The sequence below is a fragment of the Mytilus edulis genome, chromosome 6 (genome assembly GCF_963676685.1).
Source record: "Mytilus edulis chromosome 6, xbMytEdul2.2, whole genome shotgun sequence".
Lineage (NCBI taxonomy): Eukaryota > Metazoa > Mollusca > Bivalvia > Mytilida > Mytilidae > Mytilus > Mytilus edulis.
Window position 1 is genome coordinate 65864512 of NC_092349.1, and position 19800 is coordinate 65884311.

The 19800-nt window shown below is 32.6% G+C and overlaps 1 protein-coding gene across 2 annotated transcripts; it reads left to right on the plus strand.

The window, feature by feature from the left end:
• The first annotated feature begins 8354 nt into the window (after positions 1 to 8354).
• Positions 8355 to 19591, plus strand: LOC139528176 (uncharacterized). 2 transcript variants are annotated; one of them, XM_071324050.1, is made up of 7 exons: positions 8355 to 8587; positions 11847 to 12055; positions 12949 to 13386; positions 13939 to 14002; positions 15886 to 16044; positions 17322 to 17485; positions 19380 to 19591. In XM_071324050.1, exons 2-7 carry the CDS (start codon positions 11855 to 11857, stop codon positions 19488 to 19490), a joined length of 1137 nt encoding a protein of 378 aa, XP_071180151.1. In that variant the 5' UTR covers positions 8355 to 8587; positions 11847 to 11854; the 3' UTR covers positions 19491 to 19591. The 2 variants fall into 2 exon arrangements, with proteins under 2 accessions (XP_071180151.1, XP_071180150.1); XM_071324049.1 differs by having other exon boundaries at positions 8384 to 8587; positions 18092 to 19591.
• Positions 19592 to 19800: the final 209 nt, after the last annotated feature.

The window sequence follows — 19800 nt, forward strand, 5'->3', positions numbered from 1 at the left end:
CCGTTTACTAGGGTAGACATTAGAAATTTCCATTTCGACCACGTTAACGTAATTATAGTAAACGTGCGTTTACTAGTAAACGGGAGATTTGAAGTTAACTAACGAAATATGTGCACGCGGCGTTAACTTGCGTTTACTTTATGTAATGCTTGGTCTGCACCCAACTGTAGTTACTACTGTAATCACTAGCCAGTCAACACTCAGGGGCGGATCCAGCCATTTCAAAAAGGGCGGTTCCTAACCCAGGACAAAAGGGGGGGGTTCCAACTACATGACCCCATTCAAATGCATTGATCGTCCAAAAAAAGGGGGGTTCACCCCCAGACACCCCTGGATCCGCGCCTGGCACTGAGGTTGTGAGTTCGAACCCCGCTAGTGTGGGTGGACTCGACTCCAATCTTATTTGACTAGGATTGTCAATCAATCTCTCCTGGTAGTGTACAGCTGGTTTCACTCGTATGGTAGAAGAAGCTAAAATTTGTCAAAACCTACTTTATATACCCTTTATGTTTAATGGTGAACAGATTATACTCAGTAGTCTCTAAAAACAAATTATTAGCATAATTACAAACAACCATACATATTTCATTAAAACAAATATCTTTTTTGATATTGTTTAGCACTGCATAATGCTATTGACAGGTCATGGCTTAGTTTTGAGGAAAAATATGCATCTAAGCATGTATAACTAACCTCATCTGGTAGTGTGAAGGTTTAACTCCAACACTATTAAATTACTGTCCATTTATTACATTAGATGTATGGTTCATTATAATATTTTATTCTGATTGGCTAACTGTACATCTCGTGTTATTCCGTAAGCAGTTGCATTGCTCAATACAACTTTTCATTCATGATAACACGTGCTCCAACAATAAAGTGCACAGGTGAATTAAATAATAAAATATATAAAATTCGTGTTTTCATAATCATATCTAAAAAATGTAATTATAAGTATTGAATGCTTCTTTTTGTAACTTTATAGGGTTGTAAAAGCGTTGACCGTGCGTACATTTTTAGAATGAAGCGCTTTCGCGCTTCATACAAAATGTACTTCGGTCAACGCTTTTACACCCAAATAAATTTACAAAAAGAAGCATTCAATTCTTAAATTGGTATATAAAAACTCTATTGAACGTTAATGTTTTTATATAAGCACTGCATAGTGTTATATTCCTCCCAATGTACAGGACATATAGTCCAATAGTTCACTATTAGTCATTAAATATAACTGCAATGGTCAATACTGCTTCTCCATTAAAAGTCACATTTATGAGTTTAACCTTCTAGTTAATTATACACACGATATTGTTATCCGAATTCAATAAAAACATACAATTATTACAATGTTCCAATTGTTCTATTTTTTCCAATGGTTATTACAACTGTCGTCCTGCATACAATTTCTGTACCCAGTGTATTCGATAAGTTTTGAAGTTGAAAAGCTTAAGTTGTTAAAACGTTAGTCTTAAATCCTGTTCAGCCATAGTGAGAAAGTAACTTATAAAGAGCAGAAAAACACTTATCTGTTTTGTCAAGAGGGTTATCCAGGAAACGGAACCCATCTCATATGTGTGAGACTCTCGATAAGTCTAGTAAGACAGCACACCAACAAATAAACCAAGGCACAGGTACAAGGCAAACAATGGCTGAATTTGTACAAACGGTTTTAGTTTAATTTCTGAACAATCTGAACTGTCTGTCCGATCCAGATACAAAAATGTAGTTCCTCTTATAGTTCTACAAACGTGACTAAAATTTGGAAGGCATGTTGTTTGTTTCTACCTTTCAAAGATATTTACTTTTAGAAAGATCAAAAGCGGTATATAAAAATGTCATAAACAGTGGTCATTAATTTTGCCTCCATAGCTAAGCATGACGTTCATTTAATACAAAACTATAAATGTCAATTAATTGACACTTCACGATGACCACCTGCCAAAAATATAGGTTTTCCCGAAGGTCATAACATGCACTTACAAAAAATTAAGATACGTTGTAGAACAATAATATATTCTGCAAGTCAAACACCAACACTTATTATGAAACTACTGTCCATTTGTATGTAAAACTATGTTGAACGTTAATGTTATTAATATGAGCACTGCGTGGTGTTACAAATACTGCATGCACGATGAAACAACACAAACCAATGGAAATCATTATGTGATAAATAGAAATATAGTACATGTGTATTGTTTCTATTGACATATGCTAGAAGAATCTAGCTAAAAGTTGTCAAAGCTTACTTTATATACCCTTTAGGTTTAATGGTGAACAGATTATACGAGTCTTTAAAAACAAATTATTAGCATAATTATAAACAGCCATACATAGTTCAATTAAATTTAAAAAAACCGTTTTTTAGCACTGCATAATGCTGTTGACATGTCATGGCATAGTCGTGAGGAAAATATTCATCTAAGAACCTCTATAACCAATGTTTATATTCTTTTGCAGAGTGAAAAGCGAAATCATATAAAGAGAACTGGTGTCAGCTATAGAGTAAAACTGTCACATGTTTCTAGCGCTTGGTCGTACCATTTAAGAAAATCAACCAGACCGAGAAACATCTTTATAAATTATCTAGATTTCAATTTATTTCAAATGTTACAACAGTAAGGATAGTCCCATACAAAATTTTGACAGATCTTATCTTATGTCGACATCGCGATATCTAATAAGTATCACGTCTAACCATGTAACCCGGATCTGACGTAGACAAACAATCGGTTCCGGGTTTGTCACCGTACCTTGGTATTGTAATGGAATTTATGATAGTCTGGAAGAGGGGTCTTAAATTTCTTGATTCTTTATTCTGTTATACTATTTTTCTCTATTTATCTTTTTTGACCATCATTTCTTTTTTCAATACTGTTAAAACATCATTGATCTCTATTTGTTTTTCGCATTGATCTATTTATCCAGCTCTTTACTCTGCCTCTTTTGCCCATTATTCTCTATTCTGCATACTCCTTCAATACCCTCATTATTTTGAATCCTATCAAGTCGTTTAGCTTTTGTTGTGGTAACATAGGGCACCTCGCTAGAGTAACAAAATTCGGCTGAAAAGTTTTATAGAATTTCTTATTCTAATAAATCAAGTTGTTGTTTCTTCTTTTGTTCGACTTTTGAATGGTTTCAAGTATGTCTTAAAGTATTTCCGATGTCCGGAATCGGTTTTATAGTTCATTTGAAATCATCAAATGAAAGTGGATTGACACTAATAATGTCTAACCTGATTCTGTATTTGTATATGTAAATTTTGTATATAAAGTCAATCGATCAAATGTACTATAAAGAGCTAAAAGTATGTTATATAAATATAAAATTTGGTAATAATGTCAAGTCATTGTAATATCGGCGACTGCGCGTATAGATTTTATTTGTCTGTTATTTTCCCCCTTTAATTCATTAAATAATTCAATGTTTGTTTTCTTTCTGTCTTTCAAATTAAATTTAATGGCAGTGTTGTATATATTACTTAAAATTGAGAATGGAAATGGAGAATGTGTCAAAGAGACAACAACCCGACCAAATAAAAAACAACAGCAGAGGGTCACCAACAGGTCTTCAATGTAGCGAGAAATTCTTGACCCGGAGGCGTCCTTCAGCTGGCCCCTAAACAAATATATACTAGTCCAGTGATAATGAACGCCATACTAATTTCCAAATTGTACACAAGAAACTAAAATTAAAAAAATACAAGACTAACAAAGGCCGGAGGCTCCTGACTTGGGACAGGCGCAAAAATGCGGCGGGGTTAAACATGTTTGTGAGATCTCAACCCTCCCCCTATACCTCTAACCAATGTAGAAAAGTAAACGCATAACAATACGCACATTAAAATTCAGTTCAAGAGAAGTCCGAGTCTGATTTATTGAGTCTTGTATTGATACACGACAAAGTCAGAAGAAATGAACGTTGTTAGGAATTATGATTTTAAAACGCTCACATTGACAGTTGAATAATTTAGAAAAACATGCATGCTGTTTGGTGACATAGAAAAAGATTACAAAAACAAGAGGAAAGACACATACATGTTATGAAAAAGATGTTCCTTCACAATATAAGTTCCACGAGGAAATTTGATTTAATATTATTCACATGGGAAAAAAGTAATAGAATCATAAAAAAACGAACTCCGAGGAAAATTCAAAACCGAAAGTCCCTAATCAAATGGCAAAATCAAAATCTCAAACGCATCAAAAGAATGTATAACAACTATCATATTTTTTTTACTTGGTTCAGGCATTTTTTCTGTAGAAAATGGTAGATTGAACCTGGTTTTACATGTATAGCTATATACCATAGCGGATTAAACTATATGGAATATTTGTTCCATCAGGAATATACAGTATGACATATTTCATTGTACAGTTTCCAGGAGAACTTTTGTTTGGTGAAACAAATATCAGTTGACACACAAAAAAGATTTAAGAAAATATTTTGTTTTACATATGAACTATCAATCAAGCAAGACACAGCTTAATTCAAATCTCACATTGAACGTTGACTTTTTAATGTTATCACATACACATGATTAAATGTAATATGTTTTTCACGACAAGATCGGTTTTCGTGTTAAATAGTATTACGCTCTTTGAACAAAGTTAGTATTTACCGTTTTATATATTCGATTTTAGGTATTTTTATAATTATAAACAGCGATGATTGACCATTTATTTCTGGTGTTAAATTAGAGTAACATTTTATTCATTTATTTCGTTTAATAAGCCATTGACTAATTTTCTCACTTTGTTGTTTTCATTTTAGTCATTTAAATCTAATAAAAGTTGTAACTACATGTACATTGTATGTGTTAATTTTACGTTTACGTCACCAATAATAGTACATTGTTTACTTTCAGAGTTAGTAATGAATGAGGAATTCGAAAACGATCTCATTAAAAGTTATAGTAAACAGCTTCCATTACATTTGAAAATTTTACAGGGAAAAGTGCTGAGAGGGTATTATGTTGCCCCAATATCATGTTAATTATTTCAAGACGAAAAGCGGATAACAGTGAAATTCGACGTTTCTTGACGATCTTTGGTAATGAAATGTCGGTATTCATTCATCCAAATTAGTGAAGTTGACAAAATTACCCAATTTTCAATCGGTTAAGCCCAAGGAAAAATAGAACGAAGTATTTAGATTATATTTATTATTTGATATATCACACATAATATTACAAGCCTATTTTAAGAAGGAAATGTTTAATTTGTCGTAACTATAGTTCTATCCTCTTTTCTCCGAATGTAACCCACGGATTAAGACTTATTACCAGGTTTGAACTAATATCACGACTAATGATTCATGTGGTCTGGAGCAGAATCTGCTTACCCTTCCAGAGAACCTGAGAACATCCATAGTATTGGTGGGTGTTTTGTTAAGTCTTAAGAATTCTATGTTTTGTTTTATAAGCCTGTTTACGGCACGGGACATTTTATGGTATAACGATATGGTCCGAGACCACAATTATTTCGTAGTGCATTTCTTTTAGACAATAAATGCAAATTAAAAAAAACCCACCTGCGCTTTCTCAATAAAATTTTTACAGTGTGTTGTACTTTTGGGACAAATTATAACAAAATTATAGAAAACTTCATCGGCTCTAACTCAAAATATGGATAATTTTATGTTAAGGGGGTCTTGAAAAGTTGAAATCTTTTGACAGCTTCCGAAGTGCTGATTTTTAACCATTTTCAACTGGACCAAATCGCTACTTTACTTTAAAATTCATTAACCAAATTTTTTGACAGCTTCATTTCACCCCTTGACTTATTATTTGAGGCATAAAACATGGAGATATACATTTGAAAAGGGTATACAAAAAAATGGCAAGTAACACACTGTCCACACTAGGGACTAAAGTTAAGGGACGACAATTGTGGTCTCGGACCATATCCGGCCGGCCCTATGTCCGTTCGTCGTCAACAAGTCGGACAATATAATTAGTTATACGCATGACACTTTGATGAATTGTTTATATGTCACAAGTTTGATATATGCTCCTTTTCGATTCTAATAAATTTTAGATTTTGCGTATACGAGATTTTTGGTGTCATTAATTAAAAAGTAGGGAATAGCCCATTCTTCAGTTTTTGGGAAATATTAAAAAAATGCTTTGAGTAGTTTTCTCGAAACCTTGGTGAATTGTGTACATATATCTATCGATGTGAGATTTTCGATTTTATAAGGTTCTATCATTAAAAGGAGGATTTTCCAGGTTACGGAAAAGTGCTTTTAGCAGTTATCATGAAACATCTGTGACTGGTTTAATGTATACCGGTATCTATCAAAATAACCTCCCTTGTTCATAAATTTCTGATAGGACATTGAGGAATTATGGAACGTGTTCTTTGAAAAAGTGACGGGCGTATCATGCTTTATTTGTACTGCTGTATGTCTGTTCGTCCTTTTCCTTTTTAACCATGGCGTTGGACAGTTTACTTATGAGTATGCATTTTTCATCGGTATCTTTCGCCTATCTTTTGATATGTAAATTTTGAACATAATATTTTTTATATAAATAAGGCCGTTAGTTTTCTCGTTTGAATTGTTTTACATTGTCATATCGGGGCCTATTGTAGCTGACTATGCGGTATGAGCTTTGCTCATTGTTGAAAGGCCGTACGGTGACCTATAGTTGTTAATGTCTGTGTCATTTGGTCTCTGGTGGACAGTTGTCTCATTGGCAATCATACCACATCTTCTTTTTTATACTTATGCATCGTTTACCTTAAGAGCATCATTCTCTAACTTCATACAACCCTTCTATCAACTTCTTCATGGATTAATATGTGGCTTATATCAAGGACAAATGTCCTAACTTCATAGGGACAATCAAGATTTCTTATACTTATACCGGTGGACCCACTGTGTAGAGTGATAAGTAAATAATCACATTAGATGTATGTATCATTATAATACATTTTGTACGTTATTCTGATTGGCTACCCTGCAATCTCGCGCTATTCATTAAGCAACTTCATTACACAATAAAATTAATCATTCATGATGACACGAAGTCCTACATTAAAGTGCACAGGTAAATTAAATAAAAACTTGATAAAAATCGTGTTTAAAATTAATGATCCTAGCTAAAAAAATGTAATTATAAGTATTGAATGCGTCTTTTTGTAACTTCATAGGGTGTAAAAGCGTTGACCGTGCGCACATTTTCAGAACGAAAATGTACTTCGGTCGACGCTTAAATACACCCAATGAAGTTACAAAAAGAAGCATTCAATTCTTAATTATTCCTACATGTAGTTTGTGATCCTTTTGAATATGCACGAAATATTTGCCACGAGACATGAAACCAAAAAATAATTTGTGAGATGCTGAACTAATGGAATAGACATCTGTGTCTAAACTTCACAGGGTTCTTTTGCATGTTTTATTTGTATTCAATGATAAAACAAAACGCATGCATTAGTGCTCCCAGGAACGCGAGGTTTTAAAACGCAACTATTAGTAAGGAAAACAAAAGCTTTATACAAGGATTTGTATGGTGAGATGTACTATATGGGTTGTTGTCTCTTTGATACATTCCCATTCTCAATTTTATATATATACAAATCCTTGCTTTATATAAGTGTAGAAGAAGACTAAGAACAAAAATCTTCACAATCATTTATGGTAAAGGGCATTCTTTATATTCTATCGCAAACACGGATTTGCCAAGCAACCAAAAAGGATGACTGCGCCAGATTTTGTTTGCATCTCAAAAGTACATGGTTCTCTCTAGACTGACGCAACGCCATTTGATTCATGGGGATTATGCCCTGCCAATTCAGTATTGTATAAATACATTATATGGAAATCTCATAAATCCATTTAGAAGAGAAAAATAAATAAACAAATAAACAGAGGAAATGGCTGTAATTTCCAAAGGAGCCAGACTAGGTGCATAGACAATGTATGTGTCTTCTGCTCTGTCGGTATCACATATCAAACTTAACAATATGCAGAGTACAAATGTAGATGCAACAGTAACCAATTACAAAAACATGAAATAAACAAGAAACCAACTGAGCATGCAGTCTCCGAATGTGTGATGTGGGTTTTTCCTACTGCGTGGATATCCTTTGACGGCCTTTGTATGTTTTCTACTTTTTAGTGGGGATGATTAATCTTTTTAAAATTAAATTAAATTCTTATGGTTTTTGCTGAAGAGATTGAAAAAGGAAAACATATTAACAAGATTAACAAGATGAACATTTCAAAGCTACGTAAGCAGCATAATTTATACAGTGGTTTTTATTTTTAAAACCTGTTTTACATGAAGTCAGTTAATAAAGTGGTTTATACCAGTAAAGAACAACATTATTAAATTTTTGTATCTTAACTACGGTGTATAACGCCATCTGTGGTCGTGAACTCTTTTATTCATTAAGCAGGATAAGTTCGTTTCATGAGGTTGTACGTTCGCTAATGTATTTAATAGTGTTATTATAAAATCTATAGGTTTCAACGAATCAAAGTAAATGAAACATACGTTTTATGTAAATAACATCTGCAAAGCCGACTTCTACAGTAGTACACTTGTTATTGTGTGGATAAGTCATCGTTAAACCTCGTAAGTTATATTTTGTTATAGTATCAGATTTTTCATGTTTTATTTCTAGGGTTCAGAGGGGGGAAATGGGGTGTAAGGGAAGGCCGTAGTTTAATTTGGTGGGTAAATTTAATAATGGATTTAAGATTATATACCTGGTTTTAAGTTTTCACGACTTGCACAGAAATGGTATACATCTATACTATTAAACGAGAAGACCTCATTTTGTGTGTCGCTTCTCTTCTTTCCACCATTAATTAATCATCATGCCTCTGTGTCCTATAGGTATAGTGCATAGTCGCATTTGTCATCCATTCATATGAATATTCAGATTGAGTTATTTTGGGAGAAAAACCAGAAAAAAGGCGTCCGGATATGTTTCCGTCATTGGACGAAATTTTAAGTCAGATTAGAATTCCGGTTTGCGTTTTTTTCTCTATACTTTGAACATACACTAGAACACACCCGCGAAATCGATCGCGGGCATTCAGAGCGTAGTTTAAAGTATGTAAAGTGTTGTTGGAAGAATTTTGTAAAATACAGAATGACTGGAGAATTTCAGCAAAAGTATCATAAGTCATAGGTTATTGGGGACAGGAAAATGTTTTTTACCCTCCACCTTTATTTCCAAAGTTCCCAATTTTTGGTTTTCTATCAATTTCAATACATTTAGTACATGTATGTTATGAACATTTATTTAAGTAAGGAGACTGAAATTCAGTGGTTGTCGTTTGTTTATGTGTTACATATTTGTTTTTCGTTCATTTTTTGTACATAAATAAGGCCGCTAGTTTTCTCGTTTGCATTGTTTTACATTGTCATTTCGGGCCTTTTGAAGCTGAGTATGCGGTATGGGCTTTGCTCTTTGTTGAAGGCCGTACAGTGACCTATAGTTGTTAATATCTGTGTCATTTTGGTCTCTTGTGGAGAGTTGTCTTAACATGGCAATCATACCACATCTTCTTTTTTTTATGTAATCAATGAATTTTGTAAAAGATTTAAAGACTGGAGAATTTCAGAAAAAGTATCAAAAGTTCACATGAATAATTTTAGCGCTTATCTGTATATTATGAACATTCATTACTATATGAATAAAGCGTATTTACTTTCAATTCTAAGTTTACTAATCGATCCATGGTGATCATTGATATACTATACAGACCCTCTCTATTTAATAAACTCTGTGACCGCCGTGGATAGTAAACTTGAAAATGATAGCAGATAAAATTCTGAAAATACACTTTATTCGTAGTATATGTATGTTCAAAGTATACAGAAAAACGCAAACCGGAAGTCTAATCTGACTTAAAATTTCGTACAATGACGGGACAATATCCGGATGCCTTTTTTCTCGTTTTTCTCCTAAAATAACTCAATCTGAATAATCATATGAATGGATGACAAATGCGACTATGCACTGTACCTATAGGACACAGAGGCGTGTTGATTAATTTATTCTGGAAAGAAGAGAAGCGACACCAAAAATGAGGTCTTCTCGTTTAATAGTATAGATATACTACGAATACAGGACCTTTTTCTGAACGTCGGGATCGGGTGTTTTTAAGCTCGGAATTTCGGGATTGACCCTTTCGGGTTCCGGGATTTCTTTTTTCGAATTTCGGGATGTCGGGATATTTAATTTTTATTAAATTCGGGACCTCGGGATTTCATGTTTTTAAGCCCGGAATATCGGGATCAGGACCCCTCCGACACCCCCACCCATCCCCAGCCCCTTTATGAATGTTTATAATATACAGATAAGCGCTAAAATTATTCATGTGTTAGTAAAATTAATAGAGAACAAACAAAAAAATAGGAATTTTTGGGGAAAAAGGATGAGCCGGGCTAGAAAAACAATTATCCTGTCCCAAAGTACCTATGACTTTTTATACCTTTTCTGAAATTCTCCAGTCATTAAATCTTTTACAAAAATTCATTGATTACAAAAAAAAGGAGATGTGGTATGATTGCCAATGAGACAGCTCTCCATAAGAGACCAAAATGACACCGAAATTAACAACTATATGTCACCTTACGGTCTTCAACAATGAACAATGTCAAAGCCCATACCGCATAGTCAGATATAAAAGACCCCGAAATGACAATGTAAAACAATTCAACGAGAAAACTAACGGCCTAATTTATGTATAAAAAATGAACGAAAAAAAAATATGTAACACATAAACAAACGACAACCACTGAATTACAGGCTCCTGACTTGAATGTTCATAATATACTAAATGTATGTTGATAATGAAATTAATAGAAAACAGAAAAATGGGAATTTTGGAAATAAAGGAGGAGGGATAAAAAAAAACATTTTCCTGTTCCCAAGTACCTATGACTTTTGATACTTTCCCTGAAATTCTCAAGTCATTAAAACAAAATTCTTCCTACAATACTTTACATACTTTCAACCACGCTCTGAAAGCCCGCGATTTCGCGGGTGTGTTCTAGTGTATGTAAAAGAAGCAAATTTAGATTTACTTTGTCAATTTTACACGACTGTTGTTACAGCTAATTGTTTATTTGTGTCATTGTTAACAATCATATTGACTGTTTGAATTTTACATTAGATATATTATCTAATCTATTCTTTAGCGAAAAAATATTTTGAAATACTATGTAGGTCTGAAATTATCATTTGTATAATTTAAGATGCAAAATTACATCTTTTGACATCGGACTTCTCTTGAACTGAATTTTAATGTGCGTATTGTTATGCGTTTACTTTTCTACATTGGCTGGAGGTATAGGGGGAGGGTTGAGATCTCATAAAAATGTTTAACCCCGCCGCAATTTTGCCCCTGTCCCAAGTCAGGAGCCTCTGGCCTTTGTTCGTCTTGTATGATTTTTAATTTTAGTTTCTTGTGTATAATTCGGAGTTTAGTATGACGTCCATTATCGCTGTACTAGTATACATATTTAAGGGGCCAGCTGAAGGACACGTACGGGTGCGGGAATTCTCGCTCTATTGAAGACCCATTGGTGACCTTCGGCTGTTGTCTGCTCTATGGTCGGGTTGGTGTCGCTTTGACACATTCCCCATTTCCTTTCTCAATTTAAATTCATTAATTTCGCTCATTTCATAAAATAATGTGTCCTCTTTTCTGCTATCAAACACTGTTAAATAAAGTAATGTATGATCAAATAAATATAAATGAAAATTAGTTAAATTTGAAACTTTTTATTTATTTGTCAGTTTTCATGTAAATCTTTATACTTTTTAGAGGAAAATGACTGGTTTTTTTTTTAATCTAGTACTCTTTGTTATTATCAGCTCAAACCATGCTTGTTCATCATCATCATTTGGTCTTAAGCTGTCTACTCTCACTTGTGTACGGTTCTCAGGATAAGTGTCTTACAAAGAAACTTGTGACCTTTAACACCGGACTACAACCGAGTACTGTTAAGTATTATGATGAGAGACGAGAACTACTGGTTCCCGCCCTTAAAGACTTACGTAGTGATGTCATTTGCTTACAAGAGGTAAGATAGTAGTTTTGTTTTACAAAATACTAAATGTGCTTTTTCTGTTTGAATCATTTAACATGTTAAAAGTGAGTGCTAAAATTGAATTTTCCTAGAAGTGGAGCATAAAAAATATAGTGAGGATTTTATGTGACAATAGTAAAAATGCATGCTTATCAATAGTGTTCGTATTGAAAGAGTAGAAATATAAAAAAAAAAATATTGCAGAACTAGAGCCTTGCGAGCCACAAAGCAGTTGTTACCACGATATAATATTACGACGCATGCGCATGTGTTACATTTATGTATTATAGCGGGCAGTAACTTAAAGCAAACAAGACTGAGGCATAAGATACAATGGGGACACTAAAACAACTCGTTGGTAAAATAGAAACTGACAACTCAATGGTCAAATACGAAAGACGAAGAAAAGACATTGAAGACCTGTTGGTGACCTTCTGCTGTTGTTTTTTCTATGGTCGGGTTGTTGTCTCTTTGACACATTCCCCATTTCCATTCTCAATTTTATACAAGTCAACATAGTGCATAATAGGCAACACGTACCCAATCAAAGTTTGATGTGTGTGTTTTGTGTTGGGTTGGGTTGGGGGGGGGGGGGGGGTAAAATATGACATGAATAAATGAATTATAACATTTTATAAATGTCATGCGTCCACGGCGAATTTTCGTATTTAACTTCACTAGAAAAACTCAAGATCTATTCATTTGGCTTCAATCTTCATCCTTTTTACATTACATATAATGCCTTCTATTTATCCGATTATTCGATTGAAATATATTTAATTTACATATTATTCTTAGTTTTATTATTGTTAGTTATTTAAGAGAGAAATGTAACAATAGTTGACTTGTATTTTTTTTATTCATTGATATTAGTTTTATGATTGTAGGTTTTTTATGGGAGGGATGTTAAAGAAACAGTGCATAGATTAATGTTTACCTATCCATATTCATACAGTTCTCTCCATGACAGTCATGGTAGACTAAACTATAGTATGATGCAGAAAGCTCCTTGCCAAGGTACTAAGAGCATGACGTTTTTAACATGTTTTAGTCAGAAATGCCATCCAACTGGTCAAACATTGCTTGGACTTCTAGATTGTGCTCTCAAACAATGCAAAATGCTTGAGCTGTCTGATTTTTGTATATCTTGCATCTTAGTTAGTGGTCCAGATCATATTTCTAAACATTGCTTAGGACCACAAGCACTCCAGATGAACATTCCAGGATTATTAGTGTTAAGTAAACGGAAGTTATGGACTCCAAAACGTACACCATTCATCCATGGAGTTAGGCCATTCTTCAGAAGGGAATTTATTTCAGCGAGGGTATGTGTTCCATTAATATTTTCTTTTATTCCTAATTATGTTCAATAGTTCAATCAAACATTAAAAAGAGAACATGTACAAATATAGTTAGTTTATAATGCAAAGAAGTACATGTACGTTATTTTTCAATGTATATTGTTTTTTATTTATTTGAAATTATTCTAACTACAGGATACTCGTTCTATTTGCAGTGGCTTTTGTTTGTTTTTGTCTCGTCCTCAAGATTTCCTTATTTTTTAATGTTGTTTTTCTCTCTTAAAGAAGTATTTTTCTTCATTGATATATCAAATACTAGTAGTGCTTTATCGTACAGCTGGTAAAATACCCCTCGTCAAAATGAGGACTACCACGTGCTTGTTACGTCTGGTGTACATCAAACCCAATGGTACAAGTCTTTGATAGCTAGGTCATGTCGATCCTTGTTGATTAATTGTATCAATTGAAAAAAAATCATTTCATTTTTATAATATGGTTTTGTATAATTCAATTTGAAATATTTGCTACTTGAGTGACACAAATAACAATAATTGCAAAATTCCGTTTGTTTTGCAGGTACAAGAGTTAGGAGAAATAATGTGTACTCATCTGACACCTGCAAATGATACAATTGCACAAGGTAAAATGTCATTCAATTTATATTCAGGAAACCTATAGCATAATATAAGTCGAACAAAGAAGCAGACACCTGTAGGGATATATTAATATAAAGTGGATTATATGATTTAGTACTTAACACAAAACATTACGACAATGGATGTTTGGCTGCACTATTTAAAACTATTTCAAACGGGATAGGACATCCTAATTTGTACGTAGATGTTGTTTACAAATCCAGGTAAACTTATCGATCCTTTAAGTATACATGTACATGTACCTATCTATTCTAGTGACGTTTTTGTTATTGGATGTATAAATACCCGTTCACGTCCAGTCTGTGTTCTCAAGTTTCTAATTTTTTTTTGTTAATTGCGTTGACATTTTTTTTAAGACTGTGCAAATTCCAAATTTTAATATAAATTTTACGATAGACCTAATGCAAAGTGTATGCTCTGTATGATTCTTATTGCAATGTTAAGTAAAAGATTATACTTCATATGTTGGTTAACTTTGTATCCAATCCTATTTGTATATTTTAGCAAATAAAGTCGTTATAAACCATTGATCCGATGAGTTAACCATTTTGAACTTACTTTTATAGTTTGTTTTTTTCTTATGCTGTATTGTAACACCACTGTCCCAGGTGTGACTAAAAAAAACTGGTTTAACATCGCCACATAATGTGTCTGACCGTAGTCAGGAGCCTGTAATTCAGTATGTGTCGTTTATTGCTGTATATCATATTTGATTTTTGTTCATTGTATTGTACATAAATCAGGCCGCTATTTTTTTCCTCTGAATTTTTTTACATTTTTCATTTCATGGCCCTTTAATGGCTTGCTATGCGGTATATATGGGGTTTGCTCATTTTTGAATTCCGTATGGTGACCTAAAATTGTAAACTTAGATAAGTCATCCAGTATCTAATTGAGAATTGTCTCATTGGCAATCGTCATACCTTCTTTTGATTTTTATATATAATTAATCTATCTTTCCCGTTGGAGAGCAGCGTACTATTTGCGACAACGGTAGCATTTCTTACACATGGAAATGACCATGTTCGTTTAGTAGGGCCCATGCAGTACTACAGTAACATACGTCTATTTTTTATTAAATTTTCTAGGGTCGATTTCATTTGTTCAATATTTATTTTTCATGGCATTTTTACTGTATTCTTTGCTATTTTCTCTTGTTCATTTTCCCTACGTTTCATATATTGAACCCTATTAATCTCTATTCTTTATTTGCTTGCCTATTTTTCTCTATAACTATACTTCGATTTGGTGTATCACTATCTATTATGTAAAGTCATTCCAAATACTTTTCATTAAATGCTCTAAACGTTAATGAAACGGTAAGCTAGCATCACAAAAACAAGATTATCTTGAGGTTTCAACATAGTATGCATAAACTCGAAACTACGCGGTCTAGAGTTTAGAAACGTAACAATAATATTTTACAAAAACCACCAATCTCTTGATATTTACTTAATTGTGAAATATGTTACTTCGATAATGGAATAAGAATACTGCTATTGTTTTGGTTGAACTTTTTTGTTATAAAATTTAAAAAAAAAACACTCTAAATCAAAAAACATATCTCCCCCATTCACAATTATGTGTCATTGACCGTAATTTGCCATATTTTAGATCCTATCGGTTTTATTAATTTTCAGTGTTTGTATCAGGTTTTTGTATTTTCCAGTATTTGAACCTAGGGTATCACAGAACCAGCATTAACTGTACAAAAAAACATGGTACTGTTAATGTACATGTATTAAACTCCACAATAAAACATCATAAATTTATTTTTTCTTATTTCTTAGTTTTAATTAACTTCAACTATATATTTGCTCTATATATACTTACTCAATATCCGTTTTATTTTGCGACTTTTTAACAGCTTTCCAATCTTCTTTCTTTGCTGACGGAGAGACAGAGAACCTGTTTGAAACGATATCCTTATTACGTCACATAAGGAATGAAAAAGACATCTTATTGATGGGTGACATGAATTCTGGACCATCTATCTCATCTAGACATATACACTATGTGACATCAGGTATGTAGATATATTCATCGTTTTTAATAAGCAAGTTTGAATCATCAGCACGAACACGATATTACTTTCGTGTGTTTGTTTTTGAAAGCTCTATGGGTTTCCCATCCTTTTTATTTATATCATTTCTAAAGTTTCATGTATTGATATGTTAACTCAGTTCAGTTTCCTGAATAAATTCCTTGTTTAATTTTAGGGCCTTTTTATATAGCTTGCGGTTCGGTGTGAGCCAAAGCTCCGTGTTGAAGGTCGTACTTTGACCTATAATTATTTACTTTAAATTTTACACTTTGTGACTCGGATGGAGAGTTGTCTCGTTAGCACGGACTCATACATTTTACCACATCTTCTTATTTCTATGTATCCACTGTATAAATAATCTTTAATACTAACAATTTCTATAAAAAAAGGTAACTATTTTATCATGGCCAAATATGATGTCATACGAATGAAAGATCTCAAGCTGGCAATTATTCCGTTATTTTCACACATTAAAATCCATTATATTGACAACAATGTGTAAACAAAACAGACAGAAACAATACGTGAACTTGTCAAACATAGGTATACAGTAGTCAATATTTATGTTATTTAAGTCAGCGCCACAGCTTATACAAAAAAATATTTATTGTCAAATCCACACATGACATGTCGTAGCTAATGTGTCAGCCGTCGTACCGATTTGCTGAAATCCACAAATGTTTGAATTATGGAATTATAGAATCTAAAATTAAAAAGATATATGAATAAGTGAGTTATTAGCTGATTTTAATGTGTAAAAATAACGGAATAATTGCCAGCTTGAGATATTTCATTCGTATGACATCATATTTGTCCATGATGGTAATTTGCCAAGATCATTTTATGAAACTACGCGTAATTTTCTTTTATTTATTTTTTTGAATATTTCTAATCTATAATGTATTTTTTTTTTTTCGTTTTTCGTTATGCGTAACTAATATCTCCGAGTTTTTTTGTTTTTTTTTTCAATTTCAAATAGGACCTCATGTATGTCTTATTCGCATGAATCTCAGTTAAATCAACAAATTTCTTTTTTGGTTTCGCTCGAATGTTTAAATTCTTAAGTTTAAGGGGAAAACATGAGAAATTTTACGAATAGGTAGAAACACACAATAAATTTGAGATTTCACTCAGACATTTTCAGAGATTTCACTCCAGGTTGAATTACTCATATTTTAGTAGTTTGTAAAAAATATAAAAAAACCAACATTTACTTGTACTTCAACACCGCTTTCATTAACACATTATTATAATTTCAGCATCTTTTGAACAGTTTATGAAAGGCAATCTACGTTCTCCCTACGCAGAGCTGGTTGGACAGCCTACGTATTCACCGCACGAAAACACACTGACAGATGGACATGATGATACCAGCATTATAGATCACATTCTCACCCGTGGTTATAAAATATTAGGAGCTAAGGTATTTTAAATTATAATAAAGGATAAATAAATAAAAAAGAATGCCATAATATATTACAACCAAATAATATATAATAATATTTTATTAAGGACGTCTGAGTGATATAGTAGTTAGTGTCTAAAAATAGATGCTGCGCATTGCTTTTTATTTAGTGCGATGTATTTATATCTGTTTTTGGAGCTCTTTATAGCTTGCTGTTCGGTGTGAGCCTAGGCTCCGTGTTATAGACCGTACTTTGATCTATAATGGTTAACTTTAACAAATTGTGACTTAGATGAGAGTTGTTTCATTGGCACTCATACCACATCTTCTTATATCTATGTAATTATCTCATAGAACCAAATGTGAAAATAACTTTAATAAGTTTGCCATATAAATCCACTGCTTTTTATCTTTTGTTTACTTTTATGAAGCAAAATTTCATCATTTTTATTTTAAGTGTGGATTAATTTTCCTTGATTTTGGTAATTATTTTTTCAAACTTTTACTACTCTTTATGTTCTACAATTATATATTGTGAAGTTGACATATACATACTATTATCATAATTATAGTGTCAAAAGAAAGAGCACCCATTTTCTTACTTCTTACCACTTACTATTACAGAGAGTACTTGACCAACTTCCACCTGAACAGAAGTTCCCATTGTCTGACCACTACGCAGCAGAAATATCTGTGCGCACCAATTGTCGCAGCGATTTGAAGGACTTGGAAGATTTGATTGATTAAAGCACACGCATAACATTTTGCTAAGCGATCTAATAATTTAGGTCTATTTATGCTATATCAAGCGATTAGATTAAATTTTATTTATATATATTGATAGTAGCTGTATGTATTTCTTGTAGATAAAGTGACTATACACATACGCTAAGGATGTAGTCATTTCCGGTTTTAAATTAGGCATTTTTATCAGATTTTTTGACTCCTTGGTTTTTTCCTACGATACAGGTAAACTATTTTTCCCCATATCACCCCCTTTTCTTTTCATAGAAGACTTCAATAGCTCATTAAAATTCATTACCAAAATTTAAGCAGATTCTGGATTTTTTTTTACGATTTGAAACCCAAATAAAGCCTTTGCTAAATGTCAGGTAAAAATCCGAGACAGCCTTTTCCCACCATTTTAAAAATCAATGTACTTCGCTTATGTTGTTCCTCAACTATTGCTCTTCTGATTGATAGTATCAATTTTGAATTCCTGATTTTATTATTTCACCTGACTACATCCTTAAGTTTATTTCTGAGCGTTTTTGTCTTCCATTGACGCTCTCAAGAAAATACAAGTAGACGACTCTGCACAAGCTGCGAATAGCTTATCTTTTTTTCTGGTGATAGGAAAAACTGAAGTGATGCTGCACATAACTGTTTGAGTGCATTTTGTTTCATATTGATTTTTAAAAATTAATATAGTATTAAATTTGTAATATATTCATGCATTTTACTACTGTACCTGGAAATTTGAATATAAGTGTTTTCGAAAGACCTCACGAATTGTTTTGTATATATTCAAATGTATATACTGATACTTTTTTAAATGAATCACTATTATTCATTTTCTTTACAAAATGATTTTGCCAAGTATACTACATCAATGGAAATTACTTTAGCACGACAAGAGTTTTACTATCAGAATAGGGGTTGAGGATTGTAAGTTCTGAAAAAAATTTCACAAAAATATTTCTAATAAACATCACAAAAAATGTATAGATACATTGTACAGGAAACCTTGTCATATATCAAAATAATTTATAGATGACCCAAAGATATAGTTACAGTTACAATTGCAATAACTATTTCAACCTAGTTTGTTTTTAAAGCTTTTAGTAATTCAAATAAACGATCATAGTTAATGCACCGGATGATGTAACATATTTTTTTATTTCTACTACAGAGAGTTATGGACAAAGCCATATATGGAAAATCGTATCCTTTATCAGATCATTATGGAATTGAAGTCACTGTAGAAACTAACTGTAAAACTGGTTGTCATCACCATTATTGAAATGTACATTTATGTATTGAATTATGTAATTAATGAAAGAATGTTTATACTAATTGACCAATAATAATAAAAAAATCGAATAAGACACATTTTTATCTAAATTTGGGTTGTTCATTTTTTTAAAAGGTATTAAGATTTGATGTACTACACGGATGCGCAGTCTCGAAACAATATTAACCGAATCATGCCCTCTTTGTTTTACAACGGAACACTGAAGGATTAATTTAACCCCAATACGGCAAGTTTCACTGCACCAACATGTTTGGACTAACATTCCTTATGACAATCAAAATCATAGAACAATATTCCC